This window comes from Pelophylax lessonae (assembly GCF_965119305.1).
Source record: "Pelophylax lessonae genome assembly, chromosome: 3".
Classification (NCBI taxonomy): Eukaryota; Metazoa; Chordata; class Amphibia; order Anura; family Ranidae; genus Pelophylax; species Pelophylax lessonae.
The window spans coordinates 113,186,364-113,208,868 of NC_138770.1; the positions used below are offsets into that span (position 1 = coordinate 113,186,364).

Sequence of the window (22,505 nt, forward strand, 5' to 3'; positions counted from 1 at the left end):
GGATGAACCAGCATCCCTGAACTAGGACAGAAGTTACGCTATTCCAACCAATCAAGGAGGCAGAAGATGCTAAACCCGAAAAAAAAAACACTTGGTAAAAAGGTTGGTACAAAAACCGGAGTTGATGACTTCTTAAAATAAACACACTTGGGGATCCAGTGCTGTCCTTACCCGGGGCAGTTTTTAATCATGTCTTTGGGACCCCAAGGCTGGCATGTAAACCGTTGGAAGACGACTGCGGCTCCTTGCTCATGTACTAGCTGCGCTGCCCCCTGTGAAGAGTCCCACAGCCCCCTGGTACTTGTGATGTGTCCCAGAAGGTTCTGGTTTGAAGGAACTTGGAAGTGGGAGTGGGCACCTGCTGAAACTAGGTGCACATGGTTGCAGGAGCGGTTGTGGTGCAGCCCAATTCATGTCAGGGCCTCAAAGCATCACTTATTGCCATACTGTGAAGAAAAGCATCACAGTTGCTGCAAGTACACAACTCCAGCTTAAGGAGGGGTCAGTAAAACCATGGCTCAATCCCGCTTTTAACCGCCCCCACCTATTGCAAGTGTAAATTTATTTTCAGAGTGAATAAAGGTGATTAAAGGCTACTGCACTTTGTAAAACATCACTGCTCTGTGTACAGCCACAGCACATTCCAATCAGTGTTAATTTTGGCAGCAAATTTCAATTTAGTTTTAGTCTTAGGACTAAAATGGCATTTTAGTTTTAGTCCCATTTTAGTCTTCTGCAAGTGTTTTAGTTTTAGTCGTATTTAGTCGACTAAAACTCCAGTACATTTTAGTCTACTAAAACGTCTTACATTTTAGTCGGCTAAAGCTCATTTTAGTCATCTATAATCAAATGGGTGTAGTTCAATTGTAATTTGTAATGCATTATTTAAGCATTTCTCCACAATTTCCAAACTCATTATATACTACTGCTGGTCCTGGAGTGAAAAATCTAATATGTTATTATTAATGGTATTAAGCTTTGAGCATGCACCAGTGTTAATTTTGGCAGCAAATTTCAATTTAGCTTTAGTTATAGTCTTTTGACTAAAATGCCATTTTAGTTTTAGTCGTATTTTAGTCATCTGAATTGTTTTCATTTTAGTCGTATTTTAGTCGACTAAAATTGTGTTAATTTAGTCGAAAATTTTTAGTCGGTTTTAGTTGACGAAATTAACACTGATTCCAATATTGTTTTAATATTGTTTTAATAATACATAACTGGATTTAATGGTTTTCCCTTTTAATATATATATATATATATATATATATATATATATATATATATATATATATATATATATATATATATATATATATATATATAGTATGTCTGAAGTATGCATATACAATGTAATTTATTGCTATCAACATGACAAGTCTGTTACCCATGGCAACCAGTTTTCCGAAGAATGCAGTTTAGAAAAGCAGTACTTAGACTGGTTCCCATTTCATCCACTGTTTCATGCACAGTTTTTACTGGTTTCCACTTACCATGTCCATTACAGTAGTAAATCCATTTCTCTCTGTTCTGGGTCAGGGCTGTGGTCTTCTTGAAGCCAGCTTTCTCCACAATAGAACTCGGATCCTGCTTTGGTCCTTTTTTGAGGGTGCGTGAGCTTTTCCTGACGCTACAAACCACTATGATCACAAGCACGAGCAGCAAAAAGAGTACAATCATCCAAGGTAAGTGCTCATTGATGTCGAAATGGTGTGGGACTTGTCGGGGAGGTCCCCGCTTGGTGGTCTTGAAGACCGTGTGCTTGTGTCCATCCCCTCCGTTACTCACCACTCCTGGTGGCTGGGACCCTTCAGTTATCTGTGGAGGCATCCTATGAGGTCTTTGATGGTCTCCTGCTCCAGAGTCTACTGTCATGTTCAAGTATCTAGTTTCATTCTTTTCAGTTTCATTGTAAACATCTGTGGGCTCTGAAACACGAGCAGAGATGATGGATTAGTTAGAAGTAAGGGGAGAACTTGAGAGCATTAAAAAAAAAAAAAAAGTCGTAGACTGTGAGCCTAATGAACAACTAAACTCCAACCTCAGACTTCCTTGTATAAACTCAGGAGTGAGCCAAACACTCTAATTTTAGCACAAGTACGCTTTCATATAGGCTGAGGTTGAGGTGCTTGATGATCTCACTTATTTATCTTGGCAAGTAACAGAGCTTTAGACCGGCCGTGAAAACCGCACACCTGCCGTAAGGCAAATTTGGGAGATCAGAAGCAAATGTCAGGTAAAGTATATGAAAAGGCTTCTCTGTGAGAACATAAAAGAAAACATTTAGTTAAAGTGATAATCTTTTCCAGCACTTGCAATCGCCACCATCTACCTGTAAATTTCCCAAAGCTAAACCTTACGCTTAAAGGGTCACTATAGTGAAAAATAGTCTATGCTGGTAACTACATAGGGCTACTTATAATGTAGTAATCATTTTATGAATCTCTATTTCACATGCCTTTCCAGTAAAAATGGCAGTTCCTGGGTTGGTACTAACTATTAAATAGGCAGGTTCTCTGGCACCCAAGCTGAAGATGCCCAGATGTGCCTCCCCACCCCTAGGATGGACAGACCTTGCATATTTGTACATGCAATGCAGGCATGACAGGAGGTTTTATTTTTTAACACAAACAGCTGTGTCCACCTACTGTCATCAATAATGGCTTGAGACTCCGTCGCATCTCAGGTAGGTGGGATGTAAAGGAGCTTTTGGGAGGGGAGGGGGAAATGAGAGCTGTGGAGAGAGATGTGTGCAGAGGCTGGGGATGGGGGAGAGTAGTGCAGAGGTCACAGCAGAGGAGGGGTGGAAATGAGATGAGGACAGCCTGTGGAAGAGACCTGAACCCTGCACACTCCTAAACCCTGTACTCTGTATGCAGCACAATCCTGAAAGAGGGATTAAACTCTTTTATTGTACCTACAGGTAAGCATATAATAAGGCTTTCCTGTAGGTACTGTGAATATCTCCTAAACTTGCACAGTTTAGAAGATATTCAGAGTGCATGCAGCCAATGACGTCATCGGACTCTAAAGGTCCGGCTTACCGTGCCGCAAACAGGCGGCTTTAACCGTGCACTCTGTACACAGTGCACCCCTGAATTCTGCACTATGTAGCACACCCCTAAACTATTGCACTGTGCATAGGGCACCTCTATACCATGCACTCGCTAGATAGCGCACCCCTGCACTCTGTACATACAACATCCCTAAACTTCACATATAAATGCGCTCCTGGTATTTATTGCCCCTTTAAGTTCCTCCCATTGTTAGTGCAACTTGGCCATACACACCATTTGGGTGGTGGGGGGGCTTGTCGAATTTCTGCACCTATTCTCAGAAAAAAGCCCTAAAGTTATATAGTCTTACAAGTACAACCGGCCCTTTGAGGGCAACCACACTGTTGATGAAACCCGCAATGAAATGGAGTTCGATACCCCCCTGATCTACCATCATACCTGCGCCAAACGAGCAGCTCTGGGCGCCTGCACTGCCCACTACGGTACCTGACAGAAGCTATGTTTCTGAAGACCAATAGAAACATATTAAATGGTAACCAATAGGAAGACAGATGTAGAGATAGGGAGGCTCTTGTCCCAGCTGTCCCCTCACCATCATAAAGCTCAAGGTGGGTGTGTCTCTTGCCTCTGTGTTGGCCCAGCCAAGCCCCGCTAAAAGGGTAAAAGGGGTGTTTATAATAGTCAGCCTTGACTCAACCCTAGTTGAGATAGGCTTTAATGTGTTTGCCATTTACTTAAAAAGGACCTTCACCCCAATACACATGTACTTTTCCCCTGTCTTCTCCCTCCCTCTCTCACATTTGGAGAAATGCAAGAATGATTTTCTCCGCAAACCCCCAGCCGATGATTCTGCGTGTGCAAAGATGTGCAGCATGGTTTTGGGTTCCCACAGAATCCTGTGGCACACATCCACACGCACAAGCTTACCATTCATGCGCAAAGACAGCAGTAAAAAAAATCCCAAACTTCACTATATACGCATGCATGGAATGCAGCAGAAGAAGTGTTTTATTAGCCAATTACTTTAGAGCCCTCTGGACAGGCAGATCAGTGGTTTCCAAAAAGTTGCCCACGGGCCGAATGTGGCCCTTTGCTTGCCTTTATCCACATAGTGGGGCACCATTCCTTCCACTGAGACCAACCGTGTGGATACTGTCCCTGAAGCGGATACCAATAATTGAACACTATTTCTTTCTTTTGACACAGATGATTCCTAATACTAATACCATTAGGAGGGCACTATTTCTCCCAATGATGGGCAGGATTTCTTCTCCTACAGGTGCTATGTAATTCTGCTACTCCCACTGACCACCAAGCCTAAACAAACTTTTACAACCACTGACCACCTAGCCTGAAAAATGGTCTAACCCCACTGACCACCAAGTCTGACATTTTTTTTACTCCCACTGACCAGCAAACCTGAAAAAATGTCTACTCTCCCTTACCACCAAGCTGCGATATTATCTGCTCCCTCTAAAGCTGGAGCATTTTCTACTCCTACTGTCCACAGTACAGCCCCCCTAAAGTCTGAAGACCTGTCAACTGGCTCTTTGCTTAGAAGGTTTGGAGACCCCTGCTCTAGATGAAAACCACAATATGTGTCAAAGATTTTGTAAAACGATCACCTTCTGTCCTCTCATAGTTTGTACATCCCCCCCTCTTCCAAAATTCAGATAAAATGTAAATGTCATCATTGTTATATAATATAGAATTCTTCTTAAAATTTAATTGTAAATATCTGTAAATGCTGAATTGCAGCAAAGAACGGCCACAACTACTGAGATTACACTTATTTACTTGCTCCTATAGCATATTTGGCTAATGGCCATTCATTAAATTTCAACAGAAACTGTTGCACCATCATGTATAAACCTTTATCAGATACAGTTTCCTGTTTGACATTCTCAAGGGTTTCAATAAGAGCTACCAATGAACATTACTAACCAGTTATTAGTGTGTCTTTTCATCTGCGCTATCGGATAACAGAGATATTACAGTAATTGCAGCTTCTGCAAACACTGACCAGTGGCATGAAATCAGCCATGTGTTCAAATAGAACATTCCTGCGATGTTTTTGTACTGAATTGTGAAAGGCTCAGAGGAGAAGCTAGCATAGGAAATCATCCATGGCCAAGGAGAGGGGAGAATGGTTTGGTGATTGGAAGAAGGTCTTAACCACTTAAGCCCCGGAAGATTTTACCCCCTTCCTGACCAGGGGGTATTTTGCGATTCGGCACTGCGTGACTTTAACGGACAATTGCGCGGTCGTGCGACGCTGTACCTAAACGAATTTGACGTCCTTTTTTTCCCACAAACAGAGCTTTCTTTTGGTGGTATTTGATCACCTGTGCGATTTTTTGATCACGCGCTATAAACAAAAAAAGAGCGTCAATTTTGCAAAAATAACAATATTTTTCACATTTTTTTATATGAAATTCCCCCAAAAAAAAAAGTAAAAATCAAAATTTTTTAAAATTTTCGGCCAATTTGTTTTATGCTACATATGTTTGGTAAAAAAAATCACAAAAAGCGTATTTTGATTGGTTTGCGCAAAAGTTATCGCGTTTACTAACAAAGGGAAAGATTTTTGTCATTTTTGTTGTTTTTTTTTTTAACGCGTAATGGCGGCGATCTGCGATTTTTTTTGCGGTACTGCGACATTGGGGCGGACAGATCGGACCCTTGACTGACATTTGTGACACTTTTGGGGTTACCAGTGACATTTCTACAGTAATCAGTGCTATACATATGCACTGTTACTGTAAAAATGCACTGGTTGTGAAGGGGTTAACTTTATTTGGAAGGGAGGGGCTGTGTGTATCCCTAGGGGCGTGCTTTCTACTGTGATTGGCTGTGGCTTGAGCTGTAAGGACACTGATCAACGGATCTACATACTAGATCCGTTTTATCAGTGTCTTTACAGCGAGGAGAATGACAGGCAGCTTGTTTACACAAGCTGCCTGACATTCTCCCTCTCCCCCGCCGATCGCCGAGTGACCGGCGGACATCGGGTCCGCTGGTCACACGCGCGGGGGGGTCCGTGACCACGCGGGAGCGGGGGCGCGCGCTCGCTCCCTAGACCCTCACAAGCTAGTGACGTAGCCCTACGTCACTTTGCCTGTGAGGGGCTGACTGCCGACGTAGATCGGCGTTAGGCAGTCGGCAAGTGGTTAAAGTATGGTGTTTATAAAAAAAAAACCCAAACAAACCTTATACTCACCTAGGTGGGTGCAGCATTGATCAGGTGAACACTGGTCACAGGAGTACAGAATGAAATTGCACTCTTGTGATCCATAGAAGTATGGACAAAAAAGCTTTGGCCATAGTTCTTTAATGGCCCAAAAACTCAGAATGATGGGAAAAATAAAATGGCTCTAATGGATTTGCATCTCTGTGAATGCAGTGATGAAAAACCAGTCAAACTATTTTTTATATAGACATTCATCCTAAAGAAGTGCCATAGGCTTGTTCGCTGCTTTCATAGCCAACAACTAACATCAGATGTGGCTCTTTATTGGTTAAAACAAGAGCAGCTTTGTAGTATACACTACTACTACAGCCAAAAGTGGACACCTTACTTTAAAACTTGCCCATATGGCCAAAAGTATCCCAAGCACAATTTTTACCAGTGCTCAGCCAGTAAAAAAGTTCCCCTTTTCCATCCATATGTGTAGGCTGTGCACGGCCTGTCAAAGACTCCTGGTGTTCGATCCCCCTTCTACCTGCCTAAATGGCTGGGTGGAATAGATGTTAGAAACGAGCCCAGAGAGGCTGACCCAGGACATTCAAACTATACCCTCTCCCTTTAGTGCCAGTGGTACTCTGGCTCAAGCACTGGGGAGTTTTGTTCTAAAAGGCTATGCATATATAGGAGGGGAAAAGGAAAACCATTTTTACCAACTAAGAAGTGGTATGCAATTTGTTAGAATTTGGAATGCCATGTTCCTGTGTACAAAACCACAAAGACACGGTTTGATGAGTTTGGTGTGGGCGAGCTGCATAAAGACATGGTTTGAGGAGCTTGGTGAAGGGCCAGCTTCACAAAGACATGGTTCGAGGAGTTTGGTGGGGAAGAAAACCATACGGAAAGCCTTTATTATGAACTAGAACACTGATTGTAAGCCAGGTCTACTTGGCTAAGATCAGTACCCGACCTCACAATGGTCCTTTTATGGCACTTTTCCACTGCAAGTACCGGCTCGGCTCTACACGGCCCTGCTTGGCCCGGTTTGCTTTTCCACTGCTGGTACCGCATGGTACGGTGTTGGAATGGTTCGGTACGGAACGGTATGGTTTGCTTTTCCACTAAAGTAGTACTAAAGTTAAGTGGGTGGGATAACAACGGGGTGGGTGGGATTCTCTGACCAGTCAGTGGCTAGTAGTGACTGCATGCAAAGGATTGTGGGATATGGTACCGGGTATGGTACCTCTTGGAACCACAATCGAGTAGGTACTGTTTTTGAGATCCGTACCGTTCGGTTCCATGCAGTGGAAAAGCGCCGCCGTACCGTACCGAACTGTTCCTACACCGTACCATGCGGTACCAGCAGTGGAAAAGCACAAAAGCGAGCCGAACCGTTCGGTTCCATGCAGTGGAAAAGCGCCTTTAGCTTCACTTGCACAAATTACTCTGGCAGCAAAAAAAAAAACAGTTTGTTTGCTAACCCGGGAAGCATATGGGAAGTACGGGTAAGCCCATACACTGGCAGTGTTCAGGAGACATACATGGCATCAGCCCACCAGGCCATTTCATGTGGCTCTCGCACATCTCCTGCAGCTGTGGCACTTAAATTGAGTTTGACACCCCTGACAAAGAAAGATCTGCAGTGAGTGCAAACCTTGTCATACAGTATAGCAAGTTAGTTACATGTGTGTTTTCCTGTGTGCTACTTGGATAGTAAGATTTTTTTCTACTTGTATAAGCATAAAAAACTGCGGTAGATCAAATGCAAACTATTTTCTAAGTACGTTTTCAACCAAAAGATAGAATACTACTATAAGAAGTCAAGCAGGATGTCTCACCATATTCAGTGGACGAAGAGTAGAGGTCTGGAGAAGAAGAAGAAAGAGGTCCGCATACATTGTCTTGTTCTTTCGTACCAGGTTTGATGATCACCAGGCCGAGCTCAGAGCAGTTGGTATGGGTCTTACATCTCATCATACTAGAAGGCACATCAGAATAGGTACCAGAGGAGCACATCCTACATTTGACGTTTTCAGTTTCGCTACCTTTCTTCTTCACACCCCATCCTACCGGACACACAGTGTGGTTGGCACAAGAGCCATTCATGAGGTATGTGCCAGGGGGGCATGAGCACTCGCTGTCAGACAAGGCAGAACATGCTGTTTTTGTGACCATAGGCGGCTCACATGGTGGACTGCAAGGATGACAACGTTCATTCCCATTTTCATGTTTGGTGAAGGTGCCATTGGGGCACGGGCTACACTCCCGGAGGTCAGACTCAGTACAGTGCTTGGACATATAGGTGCCTGCTGGGCATTTGTCACAGGATAAGATTTTTGTAAGCCCAATTTTAGTGTTGTTATATTTCCCAGACAGCTGAAATATTGTCTTCTTGTTGGACAACTGCACCGAATCAGCTCTCACCAATTCAAGATGACACAGCAGAATCTGAAAGAAGAAACACATTATGTTTAAACATCCACCTTACTGAGCAGACACATTAATGAAAGTGGATTGCTTGCTATGGATTGCATGGGAGCATAGGGGTGCGCAGCCTATTGCATTAGGGTCCCGCCCCCCCAAAGCTCAAACACACATGCGTAATCGATCTATCTATACACACACACATAGTATCTCACAAGAGTGAGTAACACCCCTCACATTTTTGCAAATATTTTATTATATCTTTTCATGTGACAACACTGAAGAAATGACACTTTGCTACAATGTAAAGTAGTGAGTGTACAGCTTGTAAAACAGTGTACATTTGCTGTTCCCTCAAAATACCTCAACACACAGACAATGTCTAAACCACTGGCAACAAAAGTGAGTACACCCCTAAGTGACAATGTCCAAATTGAGCCCAAAGTGTCAATATTTTGTGTGGCCACCATTATTTTCCAGCACTGCCTTAACGCTCTTGGGCATGGAGTTCACCAGAGTTTCACAGGTTGCCACTGGAGGCCTCTTCCACTTTTTCATGACATCACAGAGCTGGTGGATGTTAGAGACTTTGCACTCCTCCACCTTCTGTTTGAGGATTCCCCACAGATGCTCAATAGGGTTTAGGCTTGGCCAGTCCATCACCTTTACACTCAGATTCTTTAGCAAGGCAGTGGTCATTTTGGAGGTGTGTTTGGGGTCGTTATGTTGGAATACTGCCCTAAGGCCCAGTCTCCGAATAGAGGGGATCATGCTCTGCTTCAGTATGTCACAGTACATGTTGGCATTCATGGTTCCCTCAATAAACTGTAGCTCCCCAGTGCCGGCAGCACTCATGCATCCCCAGACCATGACACTCCCACCACCATGCTTGACTGTAGGCAAGACACACATGTCTTTGTATTTCTCACCTGGTTGCTGCCACACACGCTTGACACCATCTGAACCAAATAAGTTTATTTTGGTCTCAGACCACAGGACATGTTTCCAGTAATTCATGTCCTTAGTCTGCTTGTCTTCAGCAAACTGTTTGCGGGGCTTTCTTGTGCATTATCTTTACAAAATGCTTCCTTCGGGGATGACAGCCATGCAGACCAATTTGATGCAGTGTGGGGAGTATGGTCTGACAAGCTGACCCCCCACCCCCCACCCCTTCAACCTCTGCAGCAATGCTGGCAGCACTCATACGTCTGTTTCCCAAAGACAACCTCTGGATATGACGCTGAGCACGTGCACTCAACTGCTTTTGGTCAACCATGGCGAGGCCTGTTTTGAGTGGAACCTGTCCCGCTGTATGGTCTTGGCCACCGTGCTGTAGCTCCGTTTTAGGGTCTTGGCAATCTTCTTATAGCCTAGCCCCAAGCCATCCTTATGTAGAGCAACAATTCTTTTTTCAGATCCTCAGGGAGTTCTTTGCCATGTGGTGCCATGTTGAACTTCCAGTGACCAGTATGAGATAGTGAGAGCGATAACACCAAAATTAACACACCTGCTCCCCATTCACACCTGAGACCTTGTAACGCTAACAAGTCACATGACACCGGGAAGGAAAAATGGCTAATTGGACCCAATTTGGACATTTTCACTTAGGGGTGTACTCACATTTGTTGCCAGTGGTTTAGACATTAATGGCTGTGTGTTGAGTTATTTTGAGGGGACAGCAAATTGACACTGTTATACAAGCTGTACACTCACTACTTTACATTGTAGCAAAGTGTCATTTCTTCAGTGTAGTCACATGAACAGATATAATAAATGATATACAAAAATGTGAAGGGTGTACTCACTTTTGCGAGATACTGAGATACTGTGTGTGTGTGTGTGTGTGTGTGTGTGTGTGTGTGTGTGTGTGTGTGTGTGTGTGTGTGTGTGTGTGTGTGTGTGAGTGATATATATATATATATATATATATATATATATATATATATATATATATAAAAACAGTCTTTAATTTTTTTTTTCCGTTAAATAAAAAAACTTGATCTGAGTCTGATGATATTTACCAGATTCAACCTCTAATATTATATAGTACCTCTTCTCTTCTGTCCGTAATTCTTAGAGTGGATTCGAGATTTTGCTCCCTAACCATATAGTTTTTTTTTTTTTTTTTTACCACTGCATAGAGATATTTAAGAATAAAATTGCCTTTTTAAAAAAAAAAAAAAATTACATATTAATTAAATTATACACCACACTTTTTGTAAGGTTATAAACTGATTAATCAAAGCAATAAAAAAATCTGCCAACTAATCGTTTATGAAAAGAATTGTTAGTTGCAGCCCTAGTTACCAATACCAGTAATATACTAGTACCCTCAATTTTACTATAGAGTGGGGAAAAGAATTATTTGATCCCCTAAAGTTTTTGTAAGTTTGTCCACTTACAAAAGAAATAAAGGGTCTATAATTTTTATCATAGGTGTATTTTAAATGATAGAGACAGAATATCAACCAAAAATCAAGAAAAAACACATGATACAAATGCTATAAACTGAGTTGCAGTTCAGTGAGTAAAATAAGTATTTGATCCCGAAGCAAAACAGGACTTAGTAGTTGGTGGAGAAACCCTTGTTGGCAAGCACAGAAGACATTTCTTGTAGTTGGTTACCAGGTTTGCACACATCTAAGGAGGGATTTTGGTCCACTCTCATTTACAGATCTTCTCAAAATCCTTAAGGTTTCCTGGTTGTCTCTTGGCAACTCGAAGTTTCAGGTCCCTCCATAAATTTTCTATAGGACTAAAGCCCCGTACACATGCGTCGATAGTTGGCCGTGAATATTCGGCCAACGTCCGATCGGCCGATTTTCGGCTCGTTAGTATGATGCTTCCGACAACCGACTCCGACTTTTCGGCCGAAAAAAATCTGGTGTGCAGACTATAAAATGTTTGTTGGCCGTCAACACAACGGCCGATTTTCCGTCAGTCAGTACAGATTTCGGCAGACTAATATCTGATGAGCAAGACTGGGCATGCTCAGAGAAGAAAAAACACACGGAAAGTAAACCAGCACATGACACACTTCTGAAGAAGATTTGTGTTGGCCAAGAAAATTTGTGTGCAGTCTAGGCACATTCCAACCAACAAAACACCACTCTGGACAAAAGTCGGACGATCGGTCGGCCGATAATCGCGTGTGCGAGTGTACGAGGCATTAGGCCTGTAGACTGACTAGGCCACTCTGACCTTAATGTGCTTCTTCTTGAGCCACTTCTTTGTTGCCTTGGCAGTATGTTTTGGGTCATTGTCATGCTGGAAGACCCATCCACGACCCATCTTCAGTGTTCTGGCTAAGGTAAGAAGGTCCTTCTCCAAGATTTTACAATACATGGCCCCATATATTGGCCCCTCAATGCGGCAAAGTCGGCCTGTACCTTTAGCAGAGAAAAAGCCCCAAAGCATCATGTTTCCACCTCCGTGCTTGACTGTAGGGATGGTGTCCCTAGGGTCATAGTCAGCATTTTTCTTCCTACAAACACAGTGAGTTGAATTAATGCCAAAGAGCTCAATTTTGGTCTCATCTGACCACAGCACTTTTCTCCCAATCATTTAGCTGCTCAATGGCATGACTGCACATGTGCCTTCTTGAGGAGGTAGACACGCCTTGTGATTTTACTCACTGAACTGCAACTCAATTTAGAACATTTGTATTGTGTGTTTTTCTGGATTTTGGTTGATATTCTGTCTCTATCATTTAAAATACACCTATGATAAAAATTATAGACCCTTCATTTCTTTGAAAGTAGGCAAACTGACATAGAATCTGCAGGGGATCAAATAACTATTTTCTAGGGATGCACCGAAATGAAATGCTTGGCCGAAGGCCGAATACCGAACGCGGTGTTTCGCATTTTTTCCATTTATTTTGCCAATTTTTTCACCATTACAATAATTAAATGGTAAAAATTAGCTTTTTACTATTTTGTGTTGCTTTTCAGATAAATAAATCAAATAACAAAAATACAATTTCAAAATATTCTGTAAATGGTAGCGGTGGCCGGCGAACCTCTCCATGTGGTCACTATGCAGCTGCTCAGGCACTGGACCCAGAAGACTGCGGTGATCAGTGGAGGAGGGGCATTTCCAGCTTCCCCAGGGATCCGTCAGGTAAGTACACTGTGCCAGTCTGGACCAATACAAATCATACCCACATGTCGGCTTCAATGTGGGGCTCATACACAGTATCTGTGCTCCCTCTTACCAGGCTCCCCCTCGTCCTCCCACAACACATGCGCACACTGCATGCTCCGCTCTTCTCCAGCAGCTCTCTCTGCTCCTGGGGACTCCGCTCAGCTGGGAGATGCCGAACCAGCAGCGTCCTTCCAACCTCCTTCCCCCCGCATCCATCTCTCTATCACTCTCAGGCTACAAACACAACTTCCACCCAAACAGAAAGGATTTCTTCAGGAAACATTGCGAGACTTGAGCCGTCCTCTGTTGTGTATAGAAGAGAGCAACCGGAAGTGACGAGGATATGTGGAGAAGTTTAACTGCCTGGTAAAGCCTGAGGTGTGCAGTGTCCTCCTAGTGGTAAAAAGAAATCATTTACTACAGAACTTCATTGTTCGGCAAAATTTATTCGGCCTATTTACTTATTCGGCCGAAAATAGCCAAAAAAGCACTTTCGGTGTTCGGCCGAATAATTTCGGTTGCCGAACATTCGGTGCATCCCTACTATTTTCCCCACTGTATGGCCAAAAGCTTGCAGACATGCTTGTAAATAAGTGTTAGACAAGCCATTCCTAAACCATAGGCATTAACATGAAATTGGTGATCCCAGTGGCTGTAATAGCCCCCATTCTTCTTGCAAGGATTTACGCAAGATTTTGGGGTATATCTGTGGGAATTTGTGCTCATTCAAATCAAAAGAGCATTTGTGAGGTTAGGAACTGATGTTGGAGGAGAAGATCTGGCTCGCAATCCGCATTCCATTTCATCCCATAGGAGTTCAGTAGGGTTGAAGTGAGGGTCTGCAGGCCATTTAAGTTCCTCCACAGCAAACGCATCAAACCATGTCTAGATGGAGCTGGCTTTGTTCACAGTCCAGCTGGAAAAAAATTGAAATCCTCCCAATGGCACAAGTTTGGAAGCACACAATTTTCTAAAAGCCCTCCATAAATGGCTTGAATTCTGTAAAATTTGGCCGAAATGCAAGCTGTGGGTGGCCCTGCAAGCCTCCGGGGCTCAACATAAGCCATGTGGAAAATTGGTAAAACCGTGAATGCATTCTATCAGATGCAGTCACTTTTCAGCAGCACCGAGACTGCCTAACTACAACAGCCAGCAGTGGAAGTTCCTACTGAACGTGGATGAGAAATCATGTGATTTTCTTTTGTTTAGTCCATGTGCTGAATCAAAGAAAATTGAGCCGTCTTTGGTCAGCCTAAAATATCTTTAGCATACATAGTACTTTTCACTTAAGACACCTCAACTTATAATTTGAAGGGGTGTCCATATTTTTTGGCCATATTGTAGGTGCGATGGTCAGGCGTCGACAAACTTTTGGAGGTTTGCTGCAATTTCTAACATCCTTTCCTGTATGCCTGCACTGATAGGTCATTATTATGTATGCCTGTACGGATAGGTCATTATTATGTATGCCTGTACGGATTGGTCATTATTATGTATGCCTGTACTGATAGGTCATTATTATGTATGCCTGTACGGATAGTAGAGCTGCACGATTAATCGTATGAAAATCGCAATCTCGATTCACCCCCCCTGACGATCTAAACCTGACATATGCTCGATTCTTTGCATAGCTGCAGCTGTGGAAAAAAAAAAAGCCTCCTGCAAACAAACGCCTATCAGCATTAAGTCTCCCAGTAACTATAAACAAAATGATTACATTGTATCTTTTCCTTCCCTCTGCCAGGGAGAAAGGAAGTTTAACCTCTTAAAGACTAGACCTTTTTCTGACACTTGCTGCTTGCAAGTTAAAATCGTTTTTTTTTGCTAGAAAAGTACTTAGAACCCCCAAACATTTTATATATTTTTTTAGCAGAGACCCTACAGAATAAAATGGCGATTGTTGTAATATTTTATGTCACACTGTATTTGCGCAGCAGTCTTTCAAACGCAATTAATAGACTTTAATGAATAAAAAAAAAAAACGTAACAGTAAAGTTATCCCAATTTTTTTTTGTTACACAGAGAATCGTGAGAGAATCGTGATCTTTATTCCAAAGCTAAAAAATCGTGATTCTCATTTTGGCCAGAATTGTGCAGCTCTAACGGATAGGTCATTATTACGTATGCCTGTACTGATAGGTCATTATTATGTATGCCTGTACTGATAGGTCATTATTACGTATGCCTGTACTGATAGGTCATTATTACGTATGCCTGTACTGATCGGTCATTATTACGTATGCCTGTACTGATAGGTCATTATTATAATGAACATACCTTTTGACAAATGATGATGGCTACACAGGTCTATGCAGGATTGCATATGGTCTCCAGCTGCCATACGAGGATCACTGCTTATGACAATGTTCTTTAGCTTAGTAAACAAAGGTCACAGTGCTCGGTTACAAAGCAATCGGAGCTGCGGTAAATAAACTGGCAGGTCATCTATTTTCTTTGGTCAGGCCTTTTGTTATTTGCAGAAACTAGTGACGGTATCATGGTCTGACTCAGAGAGTAGTACGAATGAGTAACTAGATGAATTCCTGCTTAATGACTGCACACTATGGAGAAATCCCTTTCTACTTTCACCGAACATGTTCTATAGCTGTTCTAGATTACACGGACTTTCCTGGAATGTGAGGAGCTAATGATGACATTGTACATTTACAGTAAGTATACACATTGAGAACCTGAAATCCCCAATTGACGGCACGGTGACCAGAAACATTCAGTGCCTGTAAATGATTGGTCACGCTAAAGCAATGTCTATTGTAAGTATAATGGATTTGCACTGTAAAGTATATCTAAAGGCAAATCATGTACAGTACACTAGATTGTATTGGGATGTCTGCCTTTACACGCACATGAACTTTAATGGCATCCCAGTCTTAGTCCGTAGGGTTCAATATTGAGTTGGCCCATCCTTTGCAGCTATAACAGCTTCAACTCTTCTGGGAAGGCTGTTCACAAGGATTAGGTTTAACACATTCTTAGATGGCTGTCACCAGAACAAATGTCCCTAGTGGAACATTTCCGCTTTGTTCCTGTTGGGGTGACAAAATGTTGCATTTGCCTTAAACAACAAAAACTTAAAATTTAGAATGTTTTGTGCCGTTTTCAATTTACACACAATGTCCATTTTAAAAAAATAAATTTGCCAATACATTGAAGAATAGATTTAGGATTATGAAGATGCATGGTTTGCTGTCCTTTCAGCTAGGAATACTAAGCACTGCCTTCATGCAAGTAGCCAGAAAATCGTACTTTGATAGAAGAGGAGGGCTGGTCCCTGATATTACTGTAAGAGCTGGCTCTATTTAATAAACAGTATATACTTAATACATGAGAAGGAATTTACAATGCTCTTTCAATTACGCAGTGTACAGCTAAACCAAAACTTGGCTTCAGTAACCTGGTTAGTCGCTAACCTGGAAGAGGCAGCCAATGAAGTCTGAAAAGTTCAACTCTCGCCCCTTATGTTTGTTCCAGGCAAGCAACTCACTAGGTATGAAAACAAAACACAGAATGACATGCTAGAGTTTCCATTCAGAATCAGAATTTAAGAACCCAATAAACAAATGGCAGCTTCATGTTTTCTGTCCTCTATAGAAATTGGGAACTATTCCATGATCCTCCTACTACAACTGCTGATTGAAAAGGGGTTCCCTCATGCTGAACCCCTGATCAGCTGTCCTGAAAGCTCTGGCTATTCTCAGAGGTTCTCAGCTGTCTTTATTGCAGTGCAGCCTGGTCTTGGAAATCCATTGCTAACGCAACAAGTTTCTAAGGCTGTGCTGGCACGTCTAGGACTTTCCACATTCATAGACAACGGATTTCCTAAGCTGGGCTTCATCGTGCCAAGAAACCAATACAGCTGTCTAAGCCTTGGTTGTCGTGAAGAAGCTTGGCAGTACTGTTAAACAGCTGATTGGCGGGAGTGCCAAGCAAGGAACCCTCCTAATCAGCAGAAAAGTGGCATATGACAAGTCCTGGGAGTCTGATACAGTGACACAATCCCCTATTAGCAATATGCACTTTATTTTTTTAAGCTGATATTTCGGCCGAAGGGAATTTTGATAAAGGGAATCTCAGACAGAAGCACCCAAATAACATTTACACCATATTGCTAAAATGTAGCCACCCCTTAAATTTATTGACTTCAAGTGTTTCCAGGAAAGGATAATGTTAATGATACAGAAAACAAATTTACAATTTACAAAATTGTATACTTCCAATATTGTAGAAACAGTTTGGGAAAGGCTGTTTTCCGTTCAAGCATGACTGTGCCCTTGTGTACAAAGCCAACTCCATCAAGACATGTTTTGACAAGTCTGGTGTGGAGGAACTCACGTGGCCTCAACTGAACTCTAACCTCAACCCAACCGAACGCCTTTAGGATGGTTGGGAGATACGGATTGTGAGCCAGGTCTTCTCACTTGACCTCACAAATGGCTGAATAGACACGATTCCCCACAGAAACACGCCAAAACCTTGTGGAAAGCTTTCCAATAAGAAACACAGTTAATAAAGCTTAGTTACATAGTTAGTGAGGTTGAAAAAAGACATCAATCCATCCAGTTCAACCTATGATGTGTGTGTGTGTCTACTGTTAACCACACATTGCATACCCTGTATGTTGTGGTCTTTAAGGTGCCCATCTAATTTTTTTTAAACTATCAATGCTCCCTGCTGATACGACTGTTTGCAGAAGAGAATTCCACATCCTTACCGCTCTTACAGTGAAGGACCCCCTGCGTATTTTAAGGTTAAACCACCTTTCCTCTAGTTTTAGTGAGTGACCACGTGTCTTATTGTATTCCCTTACTCTGAATAGGTTTTTCCATATGCTAGGGTCACCAGTACAGTATTTGTACATTGATATCATATCCCCCCTCAATCGTCTCTTCTCCAGAGAGAATAGGTTCAGTGCTTGTAGTCTTTCCTCATAGCTGATGTCCTCCATTCCCCTAATTATTTTTGTTGCCCTTCTCTGGACTTTCTCCAGTTCCAGCACATCCTTCCTGAGGACCGGTGCCCAGAACTGGACAGCATACTCCAGATGTGGCCGGACCAGAGTCTTGTAGAGCGGGAGAATAATCTCTTTATTTCTGGAGTGAATCCCCTTTTTTATACATCCCAGTATTCTGTTGGCTTTGCTTGCAGCGGCTTGGCATTGCATGCCACTGCCAAGCCTGTTGTCTACCCGTACCCCCAGGTCCTTTTCCATCTTAGACTCACCCAGAGGTCCCCCCCAGTGAGTAGCTTGCTTTCTGGTTTCTGGCACCCAGGTGCATTACTTTACATTTTTCAACATTAAACCTCATCTGTCATGTAGTTGCCCACCCCATAATTTTGTTCAGGTCTGCTTGTAAGGTTTCCACATCCTGCCCAGAAGATATTGGCATGCTTAGTTTAGTATCATGCGCTGTAAGACACCTCCTTATATTAATGCCAAAAAGGTTATATAGGTGTAATACTCAGGTGTTCAGAGACACTTGTCCATATAGTGCATAACTAGTGGTTTATTTATATTCCAATTTTGATTCTTAAAAATGTTGTTTTTCAGTATGAAGCCTGGTTTGGTGGTTGGTAGCATCAGTTACGTCAGAAAGAACAGATGGGACATAGAAACTGCAGAGAATTGAGGTAGTGGGAGGGAAACAAACAGAACCACAAATCTTCATGTTTTAGACCACATCCTGGAGGGTGATCAGTGAAAAATTTGCTTACATGAAACAGCAACGTGATCTGTTAAAAATTTAAGTTTAAAAGAAGGAAATGAGAGTAGACATTTCTGACAAACAGAAATTCAGTAGTGGGTGCGGACTTTAGTGGTAAGCCGAAGACAAACGCAAAGCGTCAAGTCACAGAGGTCTACTATAAAATTTGGCTTTACACAGGACCTGCACAAAAGGTCTATCCTCACAGACAAAAACACCTTTCTATACAGGCAGTGCCCGGGATACAAACAAGAGATTCTGTAGGTTTGTTCTCTCAGAGCCGGATCACACTGGTGAGGAAACCCTGCAAATCCAGTGCGGTCTCTGGCATTGCACCTGAATCGCCAGTGGTTCACACTGCCCTCTGCGGCTGTCAATACAAAGATAGATAATGACACCCCCAGATTAGTTTGCAGTGCAAACTGTGAATTCAGACAGGAATTGGATTGCATTGGCGTGAACAGCCATGCAATCCAATTCTGGTGCGGACAAAAAAAAAAAAAAGGGTCCTGCATGAGTTTGGTCCGAAAGTGATGAAAATCCAGGCAGTCTGTATGGCTGAATTTGCATCGCACAGACATTGCATGTGATCTGCACAGCAATGCGGTGAGAATTACATGGAGAATCACTGCTTCTTGAGGCTTGATTATTCCTAGTATCTGGTGAGTGGATCCCCAAAAGGGTCGTTTGGAGCACTTGTCACTGCGTGGAGCACTTCAAGCACTTTTTGTCCAGCACTTTACTTGATGTTTCAGTGGACTTATAATTTTTGGACTGCACTTTATTTTGCACCAATTCACTTTAGTATTTAAGCATCTGGTATATATTGCAATTGATAGTGATAGAAAAATAGAAAAAAAAAAATTATATATATATTTTCTATCACTAAGTGCACTTTAAATTTATGAACTATATTGTTTATTTTGTATTTATTATTCATATCACTTTCCTGGTAGTGCTGTTTTTACAATGTTTCATTCTATCTTGGTTTTTAGTCCCCGTTCACACTGGGGCGACCTGTCAGGCGACCTGGTCGCCTGGCATAGAGAAGCTGTGGACCCGTTCTAATAGGAGCGACACAAGTCGCTCCGACTTAGAAAAAGGGTCCGGAGCTTCTTTGGGGCGACACGGAGCGACCTGCATAGACTTCAATGTTATGAAGTCCGTGCCGGCCGCTCCGAGGTTGCGGTGCGAGCAGCGCACCGCGACTTGTGAGGTCGCCACGGGAAGTCGGATCGCCCCAGTGTGAACGGGGCTTTACCTAAGTGAGCAGCAGCTTCAGGTAGCACTGGTTTACACATTATTTTTAGCGTGGGTTTTAAGTTAATATTTTTAGAAGATTAATGTAGCATTTACACGCTGGAATACATTTGTCCATAGCCTGGACATGCAGGCAGGAAGGTGTGCTAAGCTGAAAAAGCCCCTCCTGATAAATGAGGACTCCAGTAGGACATTAATTTGGCCCAGGCCGTAGGCTGGGGAAAAAAAAAAACCCAAACACTTTAAAACAAGTAAATACAATTTACACTAGATTACCAAAAGTATTAGGATGCCTGCCTTTACACACAAATTAACTTTAATTGAATCCCAGTCTTAGTCTTAGGATTTATTAATGAGTTGGCCCACCCTTTGCAGCTATAACAGCTTCAACTCTTCTGGTAAGGCTGTCCACAAGGTTTAGTAGCGTGTCTATGGGAATGTTTGGTCATTCTTCCAGAAGCGCATTTGTGTGGTCAGGCACTGAAGAGGACGAGAAAGCCTGGCCTGCAGTCTCCGCTCTAATTCATTCCAAAGGTGTTCTATCGGGTTGCGGTCAGGACTCTGTGCAGGACAGTTCAGTTCCTCCACCCCAAATGCACTCATCCATGTCTATGGACCTTTCTTTGTGTACTGTGCGCAGTCATGTTGGAACAGGAAGGGGCCATCCCAAAAAACTGTTCCCACAAAGCTTGGAGCATGAAATTGTCCAAAATGTCTTGTATGCTGACACAGTGAGTTCCCTTCACTAGAAGGGGCCAAGCCCAACCCATGAAAAACCACACCATAATCTCCCCCTCCACCAAATGATTTGGACCAGTGCACAAAGCAAGGTCAATAAAGACATGGATGAGCGAGTTAAAGGTGGAGGAACTTGACTGGCCTGCACAGAGTCCTGACCTCAACCCGAAAGAATACATTTAGGATGAATTAGAGCGGAGACTGTGAGCCAGACCTTCTCGTCCATCAGTGCCTGCAAAGGGTGGGCAAACTCAATATTGAACCCGATGGACTAAGACTGGGATGCCGTTAAAGTTCATGTAAAGGCAGGCGCCCCAATACTTTTGGTAACAGGTGGTAACAGTGTACCTTCCTATTTACTGAGGCTAGCAGGACATAGGTAAAAAAAGTTCATGTTGACAGAGAGAGGAAAGTTCCGCTTTAAATTATCTCTAAAGCCAAAACTTTTATTCTAATTTTGAATACAGCAAGAAATGGTTAGAACCCAGTCAGTGTCACATTGGGAAGATTTCCCTTACTTACTTTCAAGTAGAAAAACAGAAAGTGAGGAGATCTCTCTAAAGTGAGGGAAATCCTCGCTATTTCTGTTCTGCTGACAACTCAAATGATTTTTCTTTACTTTCTGTCCTGGTGACCATGGCCCCCAGGACAAATTGAGGGTCAACCCCACAGCAGGGGGAACACAGAATAATAAAAGCCTGACAGAAGGAAGCTCCAATCCCTCACTATAATCTATTCACAAAGGAAAAAAAATGTAAAATGACTTTAGACTTTTAATGTGAACATTACAATAATTATTGTCCTTTAATTAACAGTATTTATGGAAAATAATGGGTGTTGTACAATGCAATGGCATACATGCATTACGTCTTATTAAACATAATTTTATTGGTTTCCATCTTTTTTTGCATACAAGGTGCATGCAAAAGGAGCAGTGGTCTCTACAAACTGTGACCCGCAGGCCAGATGTGGCCCTTTACTTTCCTATATCCGGCCCTAGAAGCACTACAGCTCCCACCGACACCAAGGACGGGGCGCTACTGCTCCCACCGACACCAAGGACAGGGCGCTACTGCTCCCACCGACACCAAGGATGGTGTGCTACTGCTCCCACCGACACCAAGGATGGTGTGCTACTGCTCCCACCGACACCAAGGATGGTGTGCTACTGCTCCCACCGACACCAAGGATGGTGTGCTACTGCTCCCACCGACACCAAGGATGGTGTGCTACTGCTCCCACCGACACCAAGGATGGTGTGCTACTGCTCCCACCGACACCAAGGATGGTGTGCTACTGCTCCCACCGACACCAAGGACGGGGTGCTACTGCTCCCACCGACACCAAGGATGGTGTGCTACTGCTCCCACCGACACCAAGGATGGTGTGCTACTGCTCTCACCGACACCAAGGATGGTGTGCTACTGCTCTCACCGACACCAAGGACGGGGGTGCTACTGCTCCCACCGACACCAAGGACAGTGTGCTACTGCTCCCACCGACACCAAGGACGGTGTGCTACTGCTCTCACCGACACCAAGGACGGTGTGCTACTGCTCTCACCGACACCAAGGACGGTGTGCTACTGCTCTCACCGACACCAAGGACGGGGTGCTACTGCTCCCACCGACACCAAGGATGGTGTGCTACTGCTCCCACCGACACCAAGGATGGTGTGCTACTGCTCCCACCGACACCAAGGATGGTGTGCTACTGCTCCCACCGACACCAAGGATGGTGTGCTACTGCTCTCACCGACACCAAGGACGGGGCGCTACTGCTCCCACCGACACCAAGGATGGTGTGCTACTGCTCTCACCGACACCAAGGATGGGGCGTTACTGCTCCCACCGACACTGACGACGGGGCGCTACTGCTCAGTGCTCCCACCGACACCAAGGATGGGGTGCTACTGCTCCCACCGACACCAAGGACGGGGCGCTGCTGCTCCCACCGACACCAAGGACGGGGCGCTGCTGCTCCCACCGACACCAAGGACGGGGCGCTACTGCTCCCACC

General features: G+C 43.5%; 1 protein-coding gene across 1 annotated transcript in view; it reads right to left on the reverse strand.

Moving 5' to 3' along the window:
• The window catches only part of TNFRSF21 (TNF receptor superfamily member 21), a 179,043-nt gene that overhangs the window by 96,573 nt on the left and 59,965 nt on the right, over nucleotides 1-22,505 (reverse strand). Inside the window, exons 2-3 of the mRNA XM_082251677.1 lie at nucleotides 8,037-8,646; nucleotides 1,491-1,925 (exon numbers count right to left, since the gene is read on the reverse strand). Coding sequence (XP_082107803.1) covers nucleotides 1,491-1,925; nucleotides 8,037-8,646 — 1,045 coding nt within the window. The remainder of the gene's footprint in view (nucleotides 1-1,490; nucleotides 1,926-8,036; nucleotides 8,647-22,505) is intronic.